Here is a 23,625-nt window from a genome sequence, read left to right as displayed (position 1 = left end):
GGACATCCCTTGCATGCACAGTCGGAACAACTGCATGATCCGGCTCCGGTTGAGGAACACATCTTTCCGCACCTGTACGTCGCCGAACCGACCACAAGTAAAGAGCTCGTCAGCGTCGGTGCACAAGCACGAGTGAGGAGAAAAGAGAGGGGGAAGTGGGACACTCACGAGCATCCGTCCTTGGGATCAGAGTCTACCGCCTCGGTCTTCCTGTTCGGGCACCCTGCGCAGGTGCATTGTCCAGGGCAGGAACAGGCTTCAGAGCCGGAGACGGGGGAGCACTTGGTGCCGCAGCTGTTGAGGCCGAATTAAAATCGAGGACGAGGACGAAAGAGGTGGGCGAGAGCGTCAGCCATGGAAGTCGATGAGGATGATGAGAGGATTGGATGATCGACCGGGACTTACGAGCATCCGCCCTGAGTCTGCTTGATCTCGGCCTTCTGGGATTGACAGCACGACATTGTTGATAAGTGTTTGTGTTTTCGGGGAAGGTTTGGGTGTGTAATGGCGAGGGTGTTTGCGTGTGCAAGAAGATGATCGATTGTGTGAGTTGTCGAGTCGAGATGAAAGAGTGATAGAGTTGCTCGAATGTCCAAAGTTCTTGTAGGGTTTATATATTCGACTCGTCGACTCGGACAATTCCCTTTGATGGCCAAAACAGCGCAAAACTCGCTCATCTCCCCCCCTCGGTACGGAGAGTGGCGAAAACAGCGCATTACTCGCTTAGACGTCATTTTGGATCCGCGTGGATCTTCTGCCCGATCGCCTGCCGATACCGAGCTGGCGAAAATCGCGCATCGTGACGGCATGCATGCTCGGCATCAATACCGCAGCCCCCTGGCAACATGCCGCTCTGCTCGGGGCTTCGCGCTTGGGACATCGGGTTTGGCTGGAAGTTTCGAGAGGCAACGTCGCGATGTCGAGGCGAATCGAGGCGAGCGTCGAGAGGGATTTGTGCCATCATGCTGGGGGAGATTATGCCATCTACACCGAAGCGGTCGACAAGAACGCTGTGCGAGATGATTCTCGAAGAAGATCGAGTTATCGTCGTTCGCTGTCCGGCGCAAGACGAAGCGCAGACGGCGAGCTCTCGCGTCAGGACCGCCTACATGGAACCGCAGGCTGTTAGAACTGCTCACTGTCCGCACTGACAGCTGTAACAAGGTAGGGTTCAAGAACACCGGAGATCAGGGTAAGGCAATGTATCCGTGCTGGTCGTCGCGTATAGGAAACCGAAACGAAAGCGCAAGTCGGCATGACCGACGCCGAAACCTATCCATTTGGGAAACAACTCCGCGCGACACGCAGGCTTTGCAGCATCACACCCATGGATTATACGTCCAGTCCATAACATGATGGAGAAGCACACGAACGAATTCTGACGGCTCAGCTCAGCCTTGGAAATGTGCTAGACATGAAGACGATATGCCACGTTGGCTCAAGAACCGTGATTCATGTGTCGTGATCACGTGCCGATTTCGTTCTCGAAAGGGTGTAGTATGAAAGGAAGTCTTTCGTTTCAGCCGGTTGAGACAGGGGAAGGATCTCTGTGTCTTGACTATATAAACTGTGATACGTTGGTGCGGCTGGTGTCTAAATTGAGTTCGACTAGCTGAATGGCTGCCATTATCCTGACGCGAACAAGAGATTTCCAACTCGACGGTCGACCATCTGTCTGACATCATTCAATATGCCTGGATCCACTCACGACCAAGAAGCTTACTCCTACTCCGGCCGTAAGCGTCCCAATGTCCATTTCGTAGCGACACTCACTAACCTGCCGCTGCGCAATATGGTTATCAGATTCGCACACTCCCTCCACTCAGCAGAGCAATGGAGGAACTTACAGCGACTACAATTACCCGGCGTCGTCTGCGAGTCATGGAGGGTATACTGGTACTGGGGTCCATGATCAGCAACAGACTGCGAGGGAAATGAACAATCAACGGGAGCAGGACCAATGGGCGGCTGATCAAAACCGCAAGGATCAGGAGGCAGCCGAGAGAGCAGAGAAAGCACGTAAGAGGTTGCAAGGAGTGACTTGGGAGCGTGGGAAGTCCTGGGACGGGAAATACTGAACAGCATTCCAGTTGTGACTGAGCGCGCGTACACTTGTAAACTATTCATGTCAGGTCATATCTTTACGTATCACAATCGACGTACGGGGCGTATCAAGACGATCCTGTCTTGGCATTCGCTTGCAACCCTTCCAAAAGATAACGCGACCTTCTCGATATGACTAGAGTGAAGCGATTTTACTGCATCAGATCCAGATTCAATCTGGAGCGATCGACGTCTTTACGGAAGAAGCGCGCTCGCCGGAAGTGACAAGTCATTGATACTGCTCATGCCCCGCCTCGTCTGTCTCTCGCCTTCACGGGTACAAGCGCTCTCGATCAAGCGAAGAGCAACGGATGAGGACGATATCACCTGACTGATGCGTCAAGAAGCATAACAATGTAGGCCCTTTGTGATAACGTGTTCGCCGCGAGATTACGCCATAGCACGCTTGGTTTCGCACAACGCGACCAGCGATGAGGTTTACTGCGGCTGATTGTCACGATACGCTCGATCAGCTGACACTGATCTCCTCAGATGAACCCCCCATGTTGTGTCAGGTGGGCAAGATAGCATGGCTACGGCAGCGTATCTCGTCCGACTGGGCCGACAGACAACTAAGAACCTGGAGAATCTTGCCGCTAACCACAAAGGAAGAGGTGGTAGACTCACTGGTACGATCGCGAAAATAGAGGGAGGGTCACGACGGCCGCTTTCGCCATCATGCGATTGAAAGGAGAAATGACGCTACGTACACAGCCCCTGCTGCGTGAACGGCTTGCCGAGCTTCTTCTTTACCAGATGGCAATATCGGGGGCTCATCACGTGATGCCTTCAAAGGCTCGTTTCACTCTTGAAAGGCCTTCAAGATGACGAATAAAGGGGTGCTAGGGGAAGAGTACGACTGTCGAGAATCAGGTCGGACGGCAGTTGGACGACAACCCCTGGGTTCCGCCATTCGCCGCCATTTGTAGTGGGCGCGGAATGAAAGGGAGTCTGCCCATAGACATCGCCATTGTTCATACACACTGCGAGGGCAAGCCTTCCAGACGAGTATAAATGACAGCCTCTGGAGGGAGGGATTTCCGTGTCCCCTCTTTTAGATGGTATCATCCATCACTCTCACTCCAGCTTCATTGCGCTACTCTTATCTTACCAAGTACAAACTCACTTTGACCCGATTACAATGGCCTCTTTCACAGGTAATGTTGACCTACTGTATATTCAATGATACCTCCACAACTCTATGACTGACATATTGTCTGCGATATCACAGGAGATCAAAGTTTCCAGACGGAATCGAGCGCCCCATCAGGATCTTTTGTGGACGGAGCCTTTTTTGTGGGCGATTCAGGGGATTTGACTGCGAATCATTCAGTCAGTTGGGTTGACTGGCAGAAAAACTACGAGACGAGAACCTTTCGTGCCGCCACCCTGGCAGACGCTCAAAGAATCAAGGAGGAGAAGGAGAAGGAGAAGAACATCTCGGACGTCCAAATACATTCAGAGGGATTGTTTGCCGTCTTGGACGGGGCGGGAGGCGCTCAGCTGAGCATGCGCATTGACGATGCCAAGGCCGCGCGAAACGCCTTGAAAGAGATGGTTCAACACGACAAGGAGGCGAGCGAGAAGATCGAGCTGATTCCGATGCTCGAATACTACAAAAGGCAGTATCCGGAGGCATGGCACGCGACGCAGTGAACGACGGCCGCACCTGATGAGGTGATTTCCAGCTACAGTCATCGTCTGCATCCCTCGATACTGTGTCGACCTTCTGGTGTAAACTGTACCCGTCGACCGTCATGTAGATGTATCAATGGTTCGTTCGCAATAGGGAGATGACACAGAATCATAAGTTTACGTAGATCGAGGATATTTTTGTTCCTGTGCGGTGTCATTCACGGGTAGGTGATACTGCGTGGCGCAAAGTAACGTATCCTGAGAATCGAAAGAAAGGGTTAACCAAGATTCCTATCTTCGAAGCGATCAGAGGGTATTTGTAGGGCAAGTAAATCGGGCAGCATTCAAGCGCGGACATGTCGTTACGATGACTCCAAATTCTTGCACACATCGATTTCGGCTTGGAAGGCTGGCTGTCATCGTCCACGAATGGCAAGGCGGGCGTCACGAGCGCCATCACGACGGGTACTGGATACTGATAGAACACATAGTCTGCATCACGTACGTCGCAAGGTTCTAGCGTTTGGGTCGATGCGTATGATCATAATCCCATTACCAGGTCCTCGCAATCGCAAATACATTCGCTTCAAAACATTTCGAAATCAGGCTTTCAAGTTGTATCATACAAACTACCGTATTTGACGTGTCTCTGCTTCATGCGTCTTAGTCTGCCGTGATAATGCTTTCACTGAGAGTGTTGTGGTTCTTGTAGGACACTACAAACCCCCTCATCGAGCGTTCTCTACATCTGTAAAGGTACTCAAGAGAGATGTAAAAGGGTTGAAGTCAAATCGCTTCGGAGTGCGGGTTTTGCTCAAAGCTTTGTGCTTTTCATCTTCATGGGATACCGAAATTAGGCACATTTATCCTACTTTACGCCGTTCCAAGAGAGTATGGTATACGTTCCTTTGCCTAGTGCAACATTCGTATGATAGCGCTATCTCGAGGTGTCGGGTTTGAAGCACATGATAATGGCGTGATATTTTGCAACTGCATGTTCAGCTGTGTCGACAATCTCGATACAGGCGCGAACGCTCATATCAGTGATAACACTGTATCGCTGAAACGATTGAGGGTATAGCATCATTTGCCTCATATAGGCGCAGCTCGCGTCTGTGCGAACGCTTCAGCTGTGCCTGTGAATCGCCTACAGCGACTCAACTTCTGCGCTCGAGCGCTCCCACGGGGAAATTTCCACTGCACCGGCAAACCACCATCTGTGGTTAGCAGGAGATTTCCAGGAGGTATCATCATCGCTTCTCTTTGCCTCCCGATCGATTCGTTCCATTGTCCCCCACCAGTATGACGTGCCCACCCGTAGCGATCCTTTCATCTCATCACATCACACTAACAGGGAATTTCTCACAACTCTACCGCGGCCGATACTCGAGCGATCACCTGCTCACACATGGGCGTGACAACATGTAGGGGGATCAAAGGAAGCGGCGAGCTCGCCATCGACCACTATCGAGAAAGAGAGCTAGATGGGAACGGATATAAAAGCTGAAGGGGGAAAGTCGAATCGGCGCCCTCCACGATCGTCGTCAATTTCTGCATATCATCACCTCCAAACAGCGCTTCTGCACACCATCGCGCATTACCATTTAACAAAAGCCTATCTTTTTTCCAGCGATGTCTGACCATACCCAATCAGGTAAGACTCTTCGAACAACTTGCAGCAGTGATTCTGATTAGCTGATAGTCGCCTGCTGACTGTTTGTTCGGACTTGCTAAGTGGGAAGCTTCAACTCTGAAGTTACAAGCGTGGCAACTCACGCGCCCGCATCGGGCACCAGCAAAGCCTCTTCGGGCGGTCGTCGGTCCCACTACGAAGTGTGCGAGGTGGTAAACGGCGCGGAAGTGTGTATTAGCAAACATGTCACTTATGAAGGCGCACAACAAGCATGCCTAAACTGGGCGAAACAGGCCAAGATCGGAGAACAGATCGTGCCGCGTTTTACTCATGGGCCGATGCCGGAGACTATCCACTGGAAAGGAGTCACAAAGGCAGGAGTCGTCGAATACTACGAGACCTGGGAAGTGGCGAAAGAAGCTGCGAAGAAGGACAGAGAGCTTCGTATCACTATGATAGAGGGACCGAGTGAGTCGAAATTTCCAAAGATGCTACAACCGGTATGCGCATCTGATTCTAAAGCCTTCTCATATCCAGTGAGTGTTGAGGCTAGAGTAGCGCAGTAGACGTATCCGTGTTGAAAGGGTAGAAAGATTGTAGTTTGTATGGGGAAAGCATGGCATCAAACATCGCTCTTCTGTTGTTGTAAGGTAACTTCTTCTTTCACCACAAAATGGCCATGTCTACCGAGATGCGAGATCATACGAGAGGCGAGAGGCCTGACGATACCGAGCGCCAACAAGCAGTGGCTTTTCGGCGCGATTTTGTATGCCTCAGAACGCATAACTGCTATTACGGGTATCAACCCAACCAACGAGTACGCCTCCACTTCTGAGGCCGCACTTGTATTAAGATGGGCAATGAAGATCCGATATGTCATAGCAACTAGATAGAATCAGGCTACAAGAAACTGCCAGCACAAAGTCAGATATGTTCGGAAGTGTCGCCAGGTGGGCCGCCGCGGGATTGCTCGTCGCCGCCGCCGTTCGAGCCGGTCTACCAGGAACAGTGGAACATGCTCATCAACTGACGGCCGAGAATTGGGAGGAGAAGACACGGAATGGGATGTGGTCAGTATCTCGGCTTGCGGTGTCTTGAGATACGGGATGTGATGCTGAAGGCTCGATCTCTACAGGCTAGTGGAGCATTTTAGTCCTGGATGTACGTCTCGTACCAGTCACGAGACCAAGGCAGACGAGCTCATCGTGTAAATCGAACAGGCGGGCATTGCCGAGCTTTCGCTCCCACATACGAGAAGCTTTCGGAGGAGAACAAAGACCTAGAAAAGAGTCGAGGGATGTTCTTCGGGCAAATCAATTGTCAGGTGCAGGGAGGTAAGTCCACCCGGAGCTTTCGTTGGACAGGACGTTCACAGCGGAATGTAGCTAGCTCGTGGAGCTGACTCGTGGCAATGGATACACTTGTGACAATAGATCTCTGCAACTCCCACGAGATCAAGTTCTGTAAGTATTCTTCGTTCTCGATCAAAGCACTCATCATGCGAAAGGACGTTCCTCACATCTGACTCGACTCCCTTTCATCATACAGACCCCCAACTGAAGCTCTACCAAAACTCGCAAGAAATTGACCAATACACCGGCGACCGCTCCCACGGCCACCTCACCGAATACGTACAGGACAAGTCCCGCATCTTCGCTCGGTCTTTGGCTCAGAACGTCTTGGTAGAGTCTGGGCGGGAAAAGGTTACGTCGGGGGTGAATGCTGAGGGGATCAGTGTGAATGCGGGAGAGGAGGAGTTGGATAGGATGATCAAGGATGGACCGGTCTTCGTCAAGTTTTACGCACCTTGGTGTGGACAGTGAGTCGGTGTGGTATGGTCAAGTTGTTAAGTAGTCACGCTGACATTCAGCTTGCCGATATAGCTGCAAGAAGTTGGCTCCAAGTACGTAATCCGGAACTTGTCAACCTGAATCGCGATCGGCCCTAACCAACTCATCTATCTTGTGCTTGCCTATAGCCTGGGCTGAGCTAGGCACAGCGATGAAAGACAAGCTCGCCATCGCCGAAGTCAACTGCGAAGCACTACCCGCCTTGTGTAAGAAACACAAGATCACCGGATACCCTACCTTGAATCTGTGAGTACGATACGAGCCGCATCTGACTGATGACTTGGGCGTCCACAAAAGAAGAAAAAAGCTGAGAAAAGCTGAGCGCGATCGGAAATAGGTACAACGCAGGCGCCGTCAAGCCTTACAACGGGCCTCGAAAACTGAACAAGATGCAAGAGTTCGCCTTGAACGCCATCATACCGTAAATTTATTCTTTGAGGGCGTGTCGACGCGTAGAAGCTTACATAGCCCTTCTTGTAGACCGACATTGCATCACGTCGATGCTGAAGAGCTCAAGACAGTACAAAAGCGGAAGGACGTCTTTTTCCTTTTCCTCCATACTTTCGGCACGAAACCTAACGATCTGGTATGACGCCCGTGATCTTCGTCTTCTGAATTTGGCCGACTGACGCTGTATCCACAACAGGCTATGCTGAAAAAGACGAGCACTTATCGAGCAAACGACGTTGCCTTCTACCAATCCTCAGATCCCGACATCTTCGCTTCCTCCAAGATCGACGGTACCAAAGGTAGCGTCCTGGCTGTTTTCAAGGATCACATGGACAAGCCCGTTTCGACCCTTTACTTCGACGAGGCCCACCCATCGACCGACCAGATCAACACGTTCATCATGTCCCACAAGTACCCATTGGTCACCGAGCTCACGCCTGACAATCACGAAGAACTCTTCAACTTGCCTACTAGGGCGCTGATCGTCCTCGCCGCTTTGAAACCGGGTAGCAAGAACCGGAAAGAGTTCGAATCTGACCTGGCGTATTTTACCAAGGTCTCCCGAGCATGGCAAAAGGGTGGTAGACAGTTCTCCCAGCCGGTTCACTTCGTGTGGACCGATGCGACGAGGCAATCCAAGTGGTTGAAGCACACTTATGGGTAAGTTTCGGCGAGCAGCGGGAGAGGTCGAGTCGAGCTAATCAGGTGAACATGTGATACAGTGTCAACCCGAAGAAGCTCCCGGCTGTCGTCTTGATTGACCCACCTGTGAGTACGAAAAGCCATTGGATAACTGGGATCCGAGTTCACTAAACGATAGTCTTCATACGACAGCTCAACCAATACTACGATACGACACTCGAACGGGACTCGCTCAAGTTCGACGGGGCTAGCATCTTTTCTACCTTGGAGGGGATGTACCAGCATTTCTTGATTCCAAAGGCTGCTAGTTCGGCTCTAGAAAGGGGTTCAAAGGTGAGTCTCTGGATGTGGTCTTGTATCAAGGCGATTTTAAATTGAACTTGTCGCCATTTGCAGCAATTCGAAGACGGAGTGATGGGTTTGATGGTGAGCTACAATTCCTCTCGGATCCGCCGCCTTATCGGTATCGCTGACTCCGCGTTCCTGTCACAGAAAATCGTCGCCCGGCATCCATTCTTGACGTTTTTCATCCTAGGGGCCTTTATCGCTTTTGCGATCTTTGGCTTGGGACGATTCATCGATTACGACTTGAACAAGACGAATGCGGCGAATTCAAGGTTAGATTGATGTGGCTGTCATTAGCGTTCCGTGGAGGTTGTTGTAGCATTAGACATTGTTATTATCGGATGGCTTGAGACAAAGGCTTGGAGCATTTATCCAGACGCATCCTCAGTACGAGGGGGATTGAATACCACAGGATCGGTTGTTTACAAAGTCGTGGCATGAAACTCGATCGTGCCCGATGATGCTCAGAGGTCAGACTTGTAGTCGACCATTGTGAATATGCGCAATCGTCATAATTCGAGGTCTAGCATGTACAAGGATTTAGACGGCTACAGAACACCAAGTGTACACCAATTAGTCCGCTTTTCTACCGAGATCAACAGATACAAGTAGATCGGTCTGTTGTCAGGGATAGGCCAGGCCAGAATCGTATTAGGACTCCGGCAACAGCCGAAATTAACGCAACTATCGACTCGGCTTCCAGGTTCTGGCCATGAGCTTGTTTCGCAAAGGCGACGAGAGCGACTCTGGCAGCGATGCCGAGAACGAGACTCGAATCAGGTCAGAGGTCGCATCGAAGCAAGGTGTCTCCCCTGCCAGTCCCGATGCCAGGGCGGACGAGCAGGAAGACGCTGGAAGCGATGAAGAAGGAGGTCTCTTTGGGAACATGATGGACCTGCCCGACCCGAATGCCGGACCATCGCCAGAAGACGAAGCGGAGACATCGACCATCAGAATCCGGGATCTTTCTGTGCCCAAACACCTTCCTTCGGCCTTCGTCCTCCCTAAGAAGCTGCTCTCCGAGATGCTTTACGCCAATACCAAGACCAAAGCAGCGTCGGCGAGCCAAACCAAAGATCCAGCTCTAAAGGGAATCCCTACCAAATTATCGGTCGTAAATCTGAATTATACCGACTTGAGTAAAGGTTCTCGGGCCAAACGAGTCAGGTTGGATGTGGAATGGTCGCCAGACATAAGCGCTATGAAGAATAACGTCAAAGGTGCAGGAAACAAGAAGGCGTTAAAGTCCGGGTCGACTACGCCCGCCAGTCGACCGGATACACCTGATCTTCGGCTCTCAGAAGGTCTAAACAAGCTTTCCCTTTCCTCATCTACCGAACCCGGTGTTCCTGCTACCTCAATAGCGACTCCTCCTGCACCCCCTGCTAAACCGACGTACAAGTACTCGATGGAGATGACCTCGACAGGATGTGCAACTCTGGTCGAAGCGGAAAACTACGTCTCCCTCGTCCTTCTTCACGAGCTGACCACATCAACACCCCATTCTTTGATGCTTGAAACGAAGTCGACTGGGCTGGGGATTGAATTGCCTAAACCGCCTAAGCCGCCTGCGCCGGTCGTGGTGAAGACGGACAAGCCGGGCGAGGAGAAGAAGGAGGTTCCCGCGGCGGTAGATCCCAAGACGAAGGAAATTCCAGTATCAGGTACCGACTCGAAAGACGATACCAAACCTCTTCCCTCCGATCCGGCCAAACCGACCGAAGAACCCAAACCCGAACCCCTATCTCCGCTCGAAGCGTCCGTTCCCCTGTGGCTTCCCGAGTACCCGCCGATCAACTCCAAGTACCTACCTTTACCTTATCGGGACGTCTGGGACGAGCTTGAGAAGATCAGGACGAACTGGGAAGATATGGCCAACCGACAAGTTTGGCGCAAGTTGGATGGTCTGATTAACCCCAGCGGGAAGAAAGACTCAGCAGAGGAGTCTGTACCTGTCGAGGAGAGCGGGAAGGCGGCTGAGCCTGTAGCAGGTAGTCAGGCCAAACCGAGAGGAAAGAAGGAGCGGACGAATGGGCAAGCGAAGTTGACGGAGCCCGACCAGAGAATCTTGGATTCGTGGCAGGTCCGAGCGAACAGTCAGGCTTATAAGAAGATGATGGTTAGTCGAGCGAGAAATCCTCCTCAGCCATGACCTATTAATGCTCATATCAGTCGAGATCGAAATCAACAGGAACAACGAGAAACGTTACCGATTGCTTCATTCAGGGAAGAAATCGTCAACACGCTCAAAAACAACCAGGTTTTGGTTTTGAGCGGAGAGACCGGTTGCGGGAAGTCCACCCAATTGCCTTCCTTCATCCTGGAAGATCATCTGTCGCGAGGTCTTCCCTGCAAGATTTACGTGACAGAGCCAAGACGTATCTCGGCTATCTCCCTGGCTGAGCGAGTCTCGAGAGAGCTGGGAGATAAGGGGGTTGATGCAGGGGGAGCTGGGGATGACGGTGGCCTGGTCGGATACAGCATCAGGCTGGAAAGCAAGATGGGGAGGAATACCGTAAGCACGACCGATGGTGCGAAGGTTTTGCATATGTCGCTGATCACGATCGCCATTACCAGCGGTTGGCTTTCGTGACGAACGGTATCGCTTTGAGGATGTTGGAAGCTGGAGCCAGCGGATCAGAGGGACGCGGTTCTACTTTCGACGAAGTGACCGTAAGGCAGACCTATGCAATGGTGCGATCGTCGCACTGGCTGACCATGAGTTTTCATTACAGCATATCATCGTTGACGAAGTGCACGAGCGGTCTATAGACTCTGATTTCCTGCTCATTGTCTTAAAGTCGCTCATGGAGCAGAGACCGGATCTCAAGATCGTGCTCATGTCGGCTACTTTAGAGAGCGAGAAGATCTCGGAATACTTTGGCGGATGTCCCGTGCTGAAGGTACCAGGCCGAACTTTCCCGGTTAAAGTGGGCTATCTTGAGGATGCTGTCGAGTTTGCCGGCTGGGCTATCACCGACAAATCGCCTTATGCCTTGAAAGGTATATTTCAAACCGCCCTCTCCCTGATGAAGCTCGAGCTGACTGTCCCGCTGTGTGGATCGCAAACGCAGGCCGTCAGAATCGAAATCAATTGGAATGGGCGGAGGAACCAGCTCTTGACGATGACGACGAGGGAGAGACGCCTGTGCAAGCCGATCCGAAGCAACTGTCGTCGGCGCTGTACAGCCAGGATACCGTCAAGACGGTCAATCTGCTGGATCCCAAACAGATCCCGTACGAGCTTGTCATCCGCCTTCTCGAGGAGCTCTGCCTCGAGCAAAAGTCGCCTTACTCGCAAGCGATCCTCATTTTCTTACCGGGTCTCAATGAGATCAGAAAGCTGCATGATTTGCTACAAGACCACAAATCGTTCGGTATGCCTCAAGACTTTAGGGTATACCCGCTCCATTCGAGTATCTCGACGGAGAACCAAGGTGCTGTTTTCGAGATACCCCCTGAAGGCGTGAGGAAAATCGTGCTGTGTAAGCCGTACAGCACAGGCAATATTACAGGGAGATCTTACTAATTTGTAATTACGCTTGCCGACCGATATAGCAACAAACATCGCGGGTAAGCTTCAGCTCAAACTAGCACAGCTGATAACAGCTGATAGATTTCCGCTTCCACAGAGACTGGTGTAACCATCCCTGACATCACATGCGTCATCGACTCTGGAAAACACCGAGAGATGCGTTACGACGAGAAGCGCGCGATCTCGAGATTGACCGAAACGTACATAGCTCGCTCGAACGCTTCTCAAAGAAGAGGTCGTGCGGGTCGTGTACAAGAAGGGTTGGCGTTTCATCTATTCACCAAAGCCAGGCACGATACGCAGGTAAGACCGTAGCTTCTTGACTTTTTATGATTTGGGGATACTGATGAAGTTCCGTGCAGATGGCTGGACATCCACTTCCCGAAATACTTCGGTTGTCATTGCAAGACCTTGCCCTGCGCATCAAAATTCTCAAGGTAAAGATCGGCAATACTATCGCCGAGGGACTCTCGCGAGCACTTGATCCTCCTCTTCTGGTGAACATCACGCGGGCTGTCAACTCGCTTATTGAAGTGGGAGCGTTGACCTCGACCGAGCAAATCACACCTATGGGTCTTTTGCTCAGTAGATTACCCGTCGACGTTCATCTTGGTGAGTACGGTTTCGTGAACTCCCTCACGTTAATGGCGCTCAGAATTCGATTACGTTTTACGAACAGGGAAATTCCTCTTGTTCGCTGCACTGTTCAGGTGTCTTGACCCAGCGCTCACAATAGCTGCCACCCTGAATTCGAAGTCGCCCTTTATTACACCCTTTGGACAGGAATCCGAAGCAGACAGTATCCGGTCGTCTTTCAAGACAGGTGAGCTTTCTGTCGATCGAGACGCAACCAGCAGAGGAGCATGCGTCAACAGCTATATCCCTTCCATGGCTCTAGGCAATAGCGACTTTCTTACCATCGTCAACGTGTTCTCCATCTGGCGACGTATGGCATCCACCAACCCCAATCAGGCAAGGACTTTCTGCCGAAGGAACTTCTTGTCGTACCAGGTGCGTCCATCAGCGATGCGGAGTGAAGATACATGTGCTGATACCGCGACGAACCCTTAGACTTTGCAACAAATCGAGGAATTGCGACAACAGCTTTACTCGTCAGTAGCGCTTGCCTCCTAATCATGGGCGGTTGCTGATCTCATACCTATTCCAGCTACCTGATCGATTCACAGTTTGTGCCATCTACCAAAGCTGACAAGGACGAAATCAGCCGGTGTGTGCTGCATCGGCTCCTCGTCCGGGAACATGCGGAAGGGCATTGACTGACGCTGTGACCTATTCGCCCATTACAGGGCAAGATATCACAAGGGCTTCCGAACGATGTTCGTTAATATTCCAGCAGCGTACAACGAGAACGCGGAGGATGAGAAGTTGGTAGCCGCAACCCTGGCCGCCGGACTTTACCCCAAGATCTTGACAACGAATAACGACACCGGAGGTTTGAAGACGCTTACAGGAGGTCAGGCCATCAGTATCGTAAGCGATTGGTGTACAGGACAGAATCAGCATTAGCTAAGAAACTTGTTCCCGCAGCATCCAAGTTCAGTCAACTTCCGCATGAAAATGAGCGAGTTCGAAGCCAATCACATCGTCTATTTCACGATCATGCAATCGAAAAAGGTATGCATCAGAGGATCAGAAGTTATCGGGCGGAAACGAGTTGGTCATTCAAACGTTATACCTGCCAGTTGTACGCATGGGAGACTGGCCCGGTCGAAGACATGGCTCTGTTCCTGCTTTGTGGAGAACATCTGGAGATCAAGGTTGGTCCCCCGAGTAAATACATCACGGATACACTGTGCTCATACCCATTGCGACGACTAGACCTGGTCGGGCGCGGCCATCATCGATCGAAAGATCCGATTCAACGTGTCTGGCGATCTATTGTTGCATCTCAAGCGACTACGAGAGGAATTTGCGCAAGCGCTCTCACTCAGGATGAGTGGCAAGCAGTTCAACGAAGATCAGGCAAAGTGGTTCGAGCTCGGGCTTAAATGCCTCATGACGCCCCCAACCCCAAAGGAGGAAACGATACAACGCATAGGAGTTCAGATCAAGTAATGTAGCACAGGCATAGAAGACATTCTGACCATTTGTAGCGAAACGAGATAGACGGCATAGGTTTGTTTTCAAGTCATGATGATCATAATAGCCATGAGCAGAAGAGCGGACGGATCCAGAGATACAAGACGGACCATACGGAACGGAAGGATGCTACCCGGGTTGACAATTATTTCGTGCTCAAGTGAAGTTCATTAGACGGTCGAGATGCTATAACGGAAGGGCAGTACCGCTTAGCATGAACCCCAGGGCGAATCAAGAGAGCAAACTTACATAGCCTCGGCCTGGTTGAGGGCTCCAACCATCTTGATGCATTCCTTGCGCCTCGAAACGATATCAGGAGACTCCTTCAACAGTTCCTCCAGGATCTCAGGTTCTGGTAGACATGAAGCAATCAGTACAGGCGGCTGAGCGCTGTTTTGGTCAAGCATCATGCTGCTTACTGTAAAGATGCTCCAGAAGCACACGTTGCATGTTCTCCTTGGCAAAGTTTACCAAGGTCAAGGTGATGGCTTTTGGCACCATGTCGATCATTTCGCCTATAGAGAAGCACAATTAGCGACAGGATTCTCAACCTCCCCCACTCGATTTCGTGACTCACGCTTTACGATAGAAAAGTATGACACGATCAAGAGCTCTGAAGGATGATGTTTTCCTAGTTAGCGATAATTTCCGAATACCAGCCTCCGGGACGGATTACGCACTGATGACCTCGGTCTCCATCAGTTCTCGATCGTTTAAAGTTGCAACCGGTCGAATGACGGGGGGCGGCTGTACGGAGATCGTCTGGTCAGCTGAATTCGCCCCCACTCCTCTGCACACATCACTCACAGCCTCCATGACAGGGGTTCCCTTCCTCTTGGGTGTCTGGTCCTTCTTGAAGAAACTGTTAAAGAAGCTAGGCTCCTCCTTCTTGTAGTCGGCATCGAGGTCCCTTCCGTTGTTGAGCGCACCGGGAGCGAGCTTGCCCGACTTGGGGTCAAGAGGCTTCTCGACAGGCTTGTTGGCGTTGAGACGGTCTTGTACGATCGACATGGCCTTGTGACCGTTCAAGAAGTCCGGGTGGGTGGTGTTGACGTAACAAGCTTGCATTCTGCGGAGCAAGCACAAGAACGCTGAGCTAACCGTCCGTCCAGTTGGATCAATCGGTCCTCTCTGACTCACGCTACCATATCCGTCACCAGCTTGTTGGTAGGTACCATCGATTCCTTGAAAAAGTTGATGACGACCGCGTTGAACCTGTCTCGCAGTTCCGGGTATCGCTTGAACGATGACTATGCGGTATCAAAACGGCTTAACTGACGGTCTGAACCTCCAATATCTCCATCCGGGATGCTCACCGTCTTGACCAAAAGCTGACCCAAGATCCTGATCAGCTCGTCGTACACGAGCTGACAACATCGCAGGGCGGGTTCCTCCAATCTTCGGATTTGCTGCTTGACAATGACCTCAAAGGCGGTCGTGCCGACAAAGAGGGAGGGAGTCGAACCCTGAATTTCGTAATCCACATAATTGGCCGTAAGTACCCTCTATCAAAACCCGTCCGCACCGACAGACTCACGGCAGAGTTGTACAAGATCGTCCTGATATCTCCATCCTTGTTCTGATCAAACGGATCGATCCCCCTGACTCCGTTGTTGAACAGCTCGTGGAAGACGAAACTGATACGAGCTCCACCGGACAACTCGTTGAGCGAGAGGTCGTTGGTGTTTCCGTCGATCATGGTACGAAATTCCGAGCAGAATTCGGTGATCGTGGAGAGGACCACGCTTCCCTGCGAATGCCAACATTTCCAAGAGGGATATTTTTTTTGGTGAGCCAAACTGGACTGAGTGTCGACAAGACCGCCTCGACTGGGACGACGTACCGGGTTAGTCTCGCCCATAGCACCTCCAAGCGCCTTCAACTCCCCCGAGTACTTGGCCAACTGCGACCCGATCCTCGCCTTGATATCCGGCAACGTCGATCGAATGTGGTGCATCAAGATCTATCGTGGACGTATGATCGTACCGCCAAGGGAACATCTTAGCCACACATCCAGCCCCGAGCGCACCACCAAACCATGGCGACGACCGAGGACTCACGACATTCAACTTTCGGGCCAAATAAGGCGTCCCGCAGTACTGCGCCTTGCTCGCATAACTAGCGTGGTTCTGGAAGAAGTTCCTCTCATTCTCCAAGGCCGACCCGATCGACTTGCTCTGTTCGATATCCCTCTGACCTCGGTTGACGACGGGGACGTAACCGAGTCGCAAGGGAATGATCCGGCCGGCGAGGATATCAACGACGTCGGTTCCTTGGTCCCTGCAAGATTTTCCAAACGAAAAACAAAAACAAAAAATGTTGAGCCTCCAGATTGAGGGTTAACGGGGAGAAAGCGACTCGACTCACATGAGATCGACCTTGGTCAACACCCCGATCGTCCTCGTCCCTTCCGGATCCACATCTCTAGCCATCTTCAACCCGTCCGAATTCGCCAGATCCGTGTTCGCCGCCGTCACAGCCAAGATGATTGCATTCGGCTTGCTGATAAACTTCAACAACATCTCCCTGATCTGCCTCTCGATGTCCCTAGGCTGATCCCCCACGGGAACTTTTGTCAATCCGGGCAGGTCGACCAAAGTCAAGGTGAGGACGTTGGGGGAAAAGATACGCAGGTTGATAGGGTTCGGGGAGATGCCGGCGTTCTTTCCCGTCATCTTTTCGGTATCCCTGACGATCTCGTCCCGGATCTTGGAAAAGTCGTGGAATTTCTGGTTGGGGAGATGAAGGAATTCACCCCACTCGTTCTCGTTGTTGGCGTTGGTGCGTTCCTCTGATGCGCCAAGCCACATATGCTCATCAGTGCCTTCTTCCCCTTTCTATCAACCCGGATGCGAGTCGGTACTGACCAGGCTCCCCATCCTTTTCCTCCTTGACGGGCTTGTTAGCCGCCGGCCGGTTGATCAATTGCAAAACCTGTCGTAGACCATCCCACCATCTCACGTCAGCATCGTTTCACACATCTCGAAATCGAGCAGAAGAAGGCGGCTCGGGCGACTCACCAAAGGTCGACGGGTGACGATACCCGTTCCTCGAGGTAAGAAATCTCGTCCGACGATGTTCTGCTCCCCGCACGCACAAAGCCGAAAGCAGTATCGTAGGTAGATCGAATTGATTCCGCCATCGCCATGAGAGGTAGTTTCGCCAAAGAGAGAAGTCAGGGTATATGTAGACCAGTCGGACCAGAAACACCATGCGTGTAAAGAGGATGAGATTCCGATCAGCTTTCAACCCTCCAAGAGCTTATCGCAGTCGAAGGGAATGTCCAATGGTGGAAAGAAGAAAGACAGGGCCAGACTGAGACTGACCTCGAGCACACTACTCTTCCCGCTACTCTGCGAGCCGATCACCGTGATCTGGGGTAGGTCCTATGTATACCACATACCACATAACACATATCGTATGAATCGCGAGAAGGCAGAGAGGGTGGAATATATGGTTAGATTTCAACCACTGCGCTCATGAAAGGTAAGAAAGAGGAGGTGGGCTTACGATATTGTTGCTGACCCCGATAGATGCGAATACATCTTGTAGCTATGTACCATGATGAACCAGAATCAGCAGTACCATCGTGATCAGCACCACCGAGGTTGACAAGACAGAAGAGACAGAAGAGATTGAATAAGAGTGTCAGTCATCTTGCTTGCCGTAGTAATCGCTTGAACCAGGTCGCTAGCAGGACGAGACGAGAAGAGGCTGTGTACGGTATATGTAATAATGTACGCCATCTTCGTGTACTCTCCTCTCGTCCTACACCGGTCCCGACAATGGGGCGATCGTCTCACCTTGTTGATGAGTGCAATGAGTTGTTGATCCATCTTGTCAGATCTCTATGTGTATTATTTGCAAGAAGCTAGATCCGAGTTGACCAAGTCTCCGAAGTAGACGATGATGTGTATCTATATTCGACGTTCGATGTTCTGATATCGGTCGTAGTCCCGGTATGAGCTAGAGCTATGAAGTGACGACACCCTCCCTCGGACGCGTGGCCCAGCCCTAGGCTGCCTTAAATCTAGGTAAGATGACTTAAGGTGGCGAGCCATATTTGCGTATCGACTCCTACACAGCAACGATTGGTTCTTGACCGATCTGAACGCACAGATCGTCTCGAATACTTCTCACCTTCATTCTCTAGGTATTTGAGTGGTTCTACGATCGGTATAGTCTTGTATATGGTGGTGATTATGAATTAGGTCGACGTTGATTCGAGAGGCGGATCTCGGAAAGTGGCGGAACTCGCGAGAGTCGGGAGTCGGGGGTGGAGGCGAGAAAGTCGAGGATATGACCAAGATGGATCGGTTAAGATGTGCTCTGCCTACCCATACCTACCCTATCTTAGCCATATCATAATAGCTGCGATTACAATCATCTCACCCCGAGTAACAAACCCTCTGAGAGCTAGTCAAGAGATCTACCGCGCCGTAATCCTTTCTACAGCATAATCAATTCGATCATGGCTTCATTCGCAAGATCCTCATCTAGCACCATCTCCCGGACTCTGGTCCAATCCATTCGAGCTCAACGTGAGTTCAGCAACTCTACAACCACAGGCAAACTCATTTTGAATAAGAGACTGAGGATGAGTTCTCACTTTCTACGGCTTTCACTTTGGACAGGTTCCGAGTTGATCCAGGGAAGCTCTCGAGGTAAATCCCAAGCCCGCCTCCCAGGTCTTTTTCCTGCATGGACCCGCACAGACCCGCTTACAGACAACACTTTATGCTTACCACCGCGCCTACAGGAATTCTTAGTAGTACCACTCGATACATTCCGACCTCATCCGTCCAGTCCAGCCGGGGCTTATCGACCTCGTCAGCCCGCCGAGGCTTGATCTCGAGTGCTGAGCGGGGCGTACGAGCAAAGAATGTCGGTCGGAGTTCAGCTGGGTTTGGTCAACAAGGTGAGTCCCAATGTGCCATCAGCTTGCACGAACCACAACAGTATTGACTAACCTATTCGCTGTGTGTCGATGGCAGTCCGAACAATGTTCATCCAGACCGAATCCACGCCCAACGAAGCCTCCCTCAAGTTCATCCCCGGAGTCCCCGTCATGTCCTCCGGAGGAACCTACGAGATCCTCGACGCCCGTTCTTCCCTCGTCTCACCCTTGGCTGTCCGGTTGATGGGCGTAGACGGGATCACCTCGATCTTCTACGGTCCTGACTTTGTCACCGTCTCCAAAGACGATTCCCAGCCGTGGAGCATCCTCAAACCGGAGATATTCAGCATCTTGATGGAACATTTCACCTCGGGCAAGAACCTCTTCAAGGATGACCAAGCGGAGATGGACGGGCCTCAGGATACCAAGATCTTGGATACCGACTCTGAGGTCGTCGCCATGATCAAAGAACTGCTCGACACCCGCGTCAGGCCTGCCATCCAGGAAGACGGCGGGGACATCGAGTTCAAAGGATTCGAGGATGAAGATGGCGAGGGCATCGTCAGGCTCAAGTTGAAGGGGAGTTGTCGAGGATGTAGCTCGAGCAGCGTGACGCTCAAGAGCGGGATAGAGAGGATGTTGACGCATTACATACCCGAGGTCAAGACGGTCGAGCAGGTCAGTCCCGCTTGGTGCTTTGGAAGCTTTTCCAAGCAATTTCCTCCCCGAGAGCGTGGCTCATCTTGGAAATTCGCTTCTATGGAATACTTTTCACGACCATTCAGGTCTTGGACGAGGAGGAGATCATCGCTCTGAGCGAATTCAACAAGCTGGAAAAACGTCTAGCGGCCAAGAAGGGCAAAGACGCTGGTTCTGAAGGAGGGTGAGTGCACTCGACTCGTCAAATCATCCGGCTATCGTTTTGTATATCGTGCTGATCCTGTTATTGCTGTTGGTGGTATCTCGTGTAGTGATGGAATGTCGCAATACATGTCCCTCTAGATCTAAGCCACGATCGAGGGTATTCGGCGTAGCATTGTATTGTACTGTATCTATACCGCAACGAGGAATATCGTTCTGTACTTGCGGTCCGCCTGTGCTTGGCATAATTGAAGGCAAAACCTCTCGCAACTTCGCTCCCGGGGTCAAGTACAGGTATATCGTCTGTATTCTCGCTGTGCTAGCCTTTACCAGCTTCGGCGCTCCACCTCGGCCTCGTGTCGCAGTGTCACCTCCAAGATATCCACCCGGTCATGCCGGCCAGTCGATAAGTCATCTGTCCGATAGATTTCCGTTTCTCAAAACCTTCCGTTCAACATATCCCAAAGTTTGTGAAAAAGACTCTGAAGAAACCTTAACGTATATGTCGGGCCAAGAGGCGTCCTTTGGACGGCAATCTTGAGCGAATCACGGCCTTCATGCTGCAAAGGCTACAGCAGGAAAGTATTGGCGGGCGAGCGAGTTGTCTGGTGGGTGTCTACTTACATAAACAGCCACCACCTGTAGAAAGTTGTTTGGGACTCCTGACCAATTTTGTAGGAAGCCAACAAATGTTTCGGCAAATGAATGGATATTGTAACCTTGTTCCTGGCCCTGCCACAGTTCCAAGTCGCTGCAAATGTCGCGTCTTCAGGAAGTCACTACCATTCAGCCTCGCGCAACAAAGCTGGCCAGCTTCAAGGCTTCTGGTGACCCGAGTCATGCGGGTCAACTTTCCGTGTGCGTGAAGGCTATCCCGTAGACTCTCTTAATAATATGCAAGCTCAGTACTCTACAACGGCAATCCGTTCCCGGCCGGGGACTGACTTTGGCCTCCTCCTTGGTGATGTCACGGTAGATCCACTCGATTATGCGACAGGCGGTAAGAATCCAGATCTTCACAGTCTCAATACTATTATATTTGAGATGAACACGTCTGGCTGCAACCTCGAGCCGGTGAACCAAGTATTCCTTGAACTGGATGTGTAAACACTTCCCGCCAGAAGGTCGAAACCTGGTCTCGGAATTTGCATCCGCAGGCTAGGACAGTGTCTCATCAGCAAGTGACGATGAAGCGAGGGATGATTGATCGTTAGGAGCAAGAGATGAAAACACTCGCAGTGTATGTCAATGCCATAGCAGCCTGTGGTATAACCACGCCCTACGAATAATGAGTGAGAATCCTGAAAGATCACGGCACAAGCGAGACGTTACGAGATCACCGTAGTGCTGCGTTCTTGACATCCCAAAAAATCAGCCTTCAGACACGCAGCTCACGCAGACGATCAGACACTGCTCAACCCCCCAAATCTCAAGGACCTCAACCTTCCTGCCCATAGCACAACTGACAAGATGGAAGCACTTGCAGTCATGAGGATTGAGGATGCTGCGGTTGGCGGTGCAAGAATAAATGCTCTTCAACAACGAGGACAAGGTAGGGAGAGTGCGAGTCCGGGAGATTCTTCGGTGAAATTCCGGGGATGAGCGTCGGGGGGAGCATCATTGTCCCGTTTATGATGTCGAAGTCGAGTACAAATAGATCGTCCACCATCATATCACCGCCCATGCCGCCCACGATCAAGATGAAGATATGTACCGATCCTCGACACTCGACACACTTCTCATAGCCGCCATCTGCCTCGCCCAACATGACCACCCTGATCAAACACGTCAACCGCTACTGTATCACCCCCTCCGGTCTCGAACTGTTTGCGAACTTTTATTACCCGCCCCATTGCCAGGATAGGAAACCTAGGGGGTTGTTCGTCGCTTATCATGGAGGCGGGGTCATCAACGGCTCGAGAGATGAAGAGTTTATCAATGAACCTGTCAGACGTGAGTTGGCATTTCATCGAAGTCGGTAACGTCAATGCCGTTTGGAGTTGTTCTGTTTGTGGGATTCGGAAATGAGATTGGCGAGCCGAGGCTGACCTGATTTTGATCGCGATCACTCCTGGTGCTACACATAGGCGCCGTACTGGACAACGGCTACATTCTCGTCCAACCGGGCTACCGTCTCCTGATCCCAACAAACGGCCACGATATCATCTCAGACGTCCGCAACTTTTACGACTACCTCGCTTCCCCGGCTTACACCCGGACTTTACCGGAGAACGTGCGGCCTGATCTAGGAAAGATCGTCGTCGCGGGCTTTTCTGGTGGAGGGTACGTCTCAAGGTTGGCGGCGATCGAGCTGATCGAGAGCGCCAAGGAGGGCCGACGAAAGGGGATCGAGTGTACGGGGATGGTCTCTTACTTCGGAATGGGCGGGGACGTCTTCCAACCAGACTGGGCGGAGAACAAGACTGGGAAATCGGACCCTATGGACGAGGTCGAGCATCTCTACAAGCGCAAAGAGATCTCGGATTCGCCCTACACCCCCGGGCTGAAAGGGTGGGAGAACAGGGTGGATAGGGATATGATCTGGGATTGGTTCAGGTCGAACGGGGTCTTTGTCGACGTGCTCGCCGGGACCCGGGGGACCGTCCTTAGAGACGCTTGGGCGAAGGCCAACTCGGGCTCGGATTCGGTGTCGAGGATGGAAATCGTCCGACAGATCGTCCCTGAAGAACACCACCCGGTGATCCCCCAGATCTGGTTTGAGACCCCGTCGAACGCCTCGTCCTTCCCACCTAGCATCTACGTCCACGGGACCGCCGATGACAAGGTTCCTTATGCCGAGAGCGTCTTGACTGTCGATCAGTTACGCAAGGCTGGGAAGGGAAAAAATGAGGTCGAGTTCATCACGATCGACGGGGTGGATCATGATCTCAAAGTACCGGGAGAGAGCGAGTGTAGGCCCGAGGTAGACGAGGCGCATGGGAAGGTGGCCGATTTCATTTTGAGGCAGCTCAGGGCTTGATCCCGATCTGGGCGAGACGAGACGGGGGTGGTATGAGGCGTGTACATGATCTGTATGCAGAGCTCAGATGATATGATACCAATCATCGAGTCATCGAATTAGATCGTTTATTTTCCCAAGCCTTTCGAAGCCAAGCTTGTACGAGATCAAGCACCGAGTCATCAATTCCGTCAAACCTTGTTCCGGTTCCATCCGAAAGGGTATCGTAACGGAAGGAACTGAGCCCCGAAAGAGGGTAATGTTCGGTTCGAGATCGTCCTTTGAAAATCGTCGTTCGTGATCACTCCACCTGCATCGGGTGCAGTAGGGGGTAGGGAGGTAAGGCGCAATAGTACCTTTGTTCTGGGCGACGACCAAAGGGGAACGACAACCCTTTCGAAGATCCTTTGTCGGACAGTCTCGTGATCGTCCGCTGAGGGGATATATAAGGTAGAGGTCTAGCTGACGGAAACAAGCTTTTCCGGATCGACGTCGATCGTCTACTTTATATATCATACCGCACAGCGACTTTACGATAGAGCACACGCGCGCGCTTATCGAAATCACGAATTCGCCCCTCGACCCCGACCTCTTTTACTTTTACATTTGCGAGCC

The 23,625-nt window shown here is 51.7% G+C and overlaps 6 protein-coding genes across 6 annotated transcripts; 4 read left to right on the top strand and 2 right to left on the bottom strand.

Moving 5' to 3' along the window:
• Positions 1 to 730: 730 nt before the first annotated feature.
• On the bottom strand, positions 731 to 2,780 carry HD553DRAFT_323039 (uncharacterized protein; the record flags this gene model as incomplete). The annotated part of the gene is made up of 4 exons (XM_046181360.1): positions 731 to 1,105; positions 1,153 to 1,211; positions 1,848 to 2,119; positions 2,731 to 2,780. The coding sequence occupies 4 exons, from the start codon at positions 2,778 to 2,780 to the stop codon at positions 731 to 733; spliced, it is 756 nt and encodes a 251-aa protein (XP_046037651.1).
• Positions 2,781 to 6,038: 3,258 nt separating this feature from the next.
• Positions 6,039 to 9,056, top strand: HD553DRAFT_202769 (thioredoxin-like protein). Its single transcript, XM_046177109.1, has 14 exons — positions 6,039 to 6,441; positions 6,507 to 6,532; positions 6,592 to 6,705; positions 6,805 to 6,834; positions 6,920 to 7,190; positions 7,255 to 7,274; positions 7,350 to 7,467; positions 7,559 to 7,642; positions 7,702 to 7,807; positions 7,868 to 8,331; positions 8,394 to 8,439; positions 8,506 to 8,646; positions 8,710 to 8,739; positions 8,806 to 9,056. Exons 1-14 carry the CDS (start codon positions 6,302 to 6,304, stop codon positions 8,938 to 8,940), a joined length of 1,725 nt encoding a protein of 574 aa, XP_046037650.1. The 5' UTR covers positions 6,039 to 6,301; the 3' UTR covers positions 8,941 to 9,056.
• A 1,112-nt stretch (positions 9,057 to 10,168) lies between these two features.
• HD553DRAFT_270145 (P-loop containing nucleoside triphosphate hydrolase protein) lies at positions 10,169 to 14,269 on the top strand (the record flags this gene model as incomplete). The annotated part of the gene is made up of 15 exons (XM_046177650.1): positions 10,169 to 10,777; positions 10,850 to 11,173; positions 11,236 to 11,331; positions 11,394 to 11,661; positions 11,733 to 12,136; positions 12,275 to 12,496; positions 12,556 to 12,805; positions 12,873 to 13,016; positions 13,092 to 13,204; positions 13,265 to 13,305; positions 13,362 to 13,421; positions 13,501 to 13,684; positions 13,742 to 13,828; positions 13,897 to 13,971; positions 14,033 to 14,269. The coding sequence occupies 15 exons, from the start codon at positions 10,169 to 10,171 to the stop codon at positions 14,267 to 14,269; spliced, it is 3,114 nt and encodes a 1,037-aa protein (XP_046037649.1).
• A 60-nt stretch (positions 14,270 to 14,329) lies between these two features.
• Positions 14,330 to 18,208, bottom strand: HD553DRAFT_308529 (Dynamin central region-domain-containing protein). Its single transcript, XM_046179557.1, has 17 exons — positions 18,097 to 18,208; positions 17,804 to 17,845; positions 17,620 to 17,679; positions 17,314 to 17,373; positions 17,161 to 17,227; positions 16,661 to 17,084; positions 16,354 to 16,573; positions 16,137 to 16,256; positions 15,831 to 16,043; positions 15,610 to 15,759; positions 15,434 to 15,543; positions 15,101 to 15,362; positions 14,974 to 15,040; positions 14,871 to 14,906; positions 14,713 to 14,808; positions 14,543 to 14,645; positions 14,330 to 14,479 (listed from the first exon to the last, which is right to left on the bottom strand). The coding sequence occupies exons 1-17, from the start codon at positions 18,127 to 18,129 to the stop codon at positions 14,464 to 14,466; spliced, it is 2,079 nt and encodes a 692-aa protein (XP_046037648.1). The 5' UTR covers positions 18,130 to 18,208; the 3' UTR covers positions 14,330 to 14,463.
• Positions 18,209 to 18,764: 556 nt separating this feature from the next.
• HD553DRAFT_323035 (uncharacterized protein) lies at positions 18,765 to 20,192 on the top strand (the record flags this gene model as incomplete). The annotated part of the gene is made up of 6 exons (XM_046181359.1): positions 18,765 to 18,834; positions 18,928 to 18,957; positions 19,053 to 19,211; positions 19,288 to 19,868; positions 19,976 to 20,073; positions 20,162 to 20,192. 6 exons carry the CDS (start codon positions 18,765 to 18,767, stop codon positions 20,190 to 20,192), a joined length of 969 nt encoding a protein of 322 aa, XP_046037647.1.
• A 1,492-nt stretch (positions 20,193 to 21,684) lies between these two features.
• Positions 21,685 to 23,465, top strand: HD553DRAFT_349033 (Alpha/Beta hydrolase protein). Its single transcript, XM_046183430.1, has 2 exons — positions 21,685 to 22,004; positions 22,139 to 23,465. Exons 1-2 carry the CDS (start codon positions 21,818 to 21,820, stop codon positions 23,029 to 23,031), a joined length of 1,080 nt encoding a protein of 359 aa, XP_046037646.1. The 5' UTR covers positions 21,685 to 21,817; the 3' UTR covers positions 23,032 to 23,465.
• Positions 23,466 to 23,625: the final 160 nt, after the last annotated feature.

The sequence above is a fragment of the Filobasidium floriforme genome (genome assembly GCF_021052385.1).
Source record: "Filobasidium floriforme strain CBS 6241 chromosome Unknown HD553scaffold_7, whole genome shotgun sequence".
Taxonomy (NCBI): domain Eukaryota; kingdom Fungi; phylum Basidiomycota; class Tremellomycetes; order Filobasidiales; family Filobasidiaceae; genus Filobasidium; species Filobasidium floriforme.
This window is presented reverse-complemented; position numbering and strand designations above follow the sequence as displayed.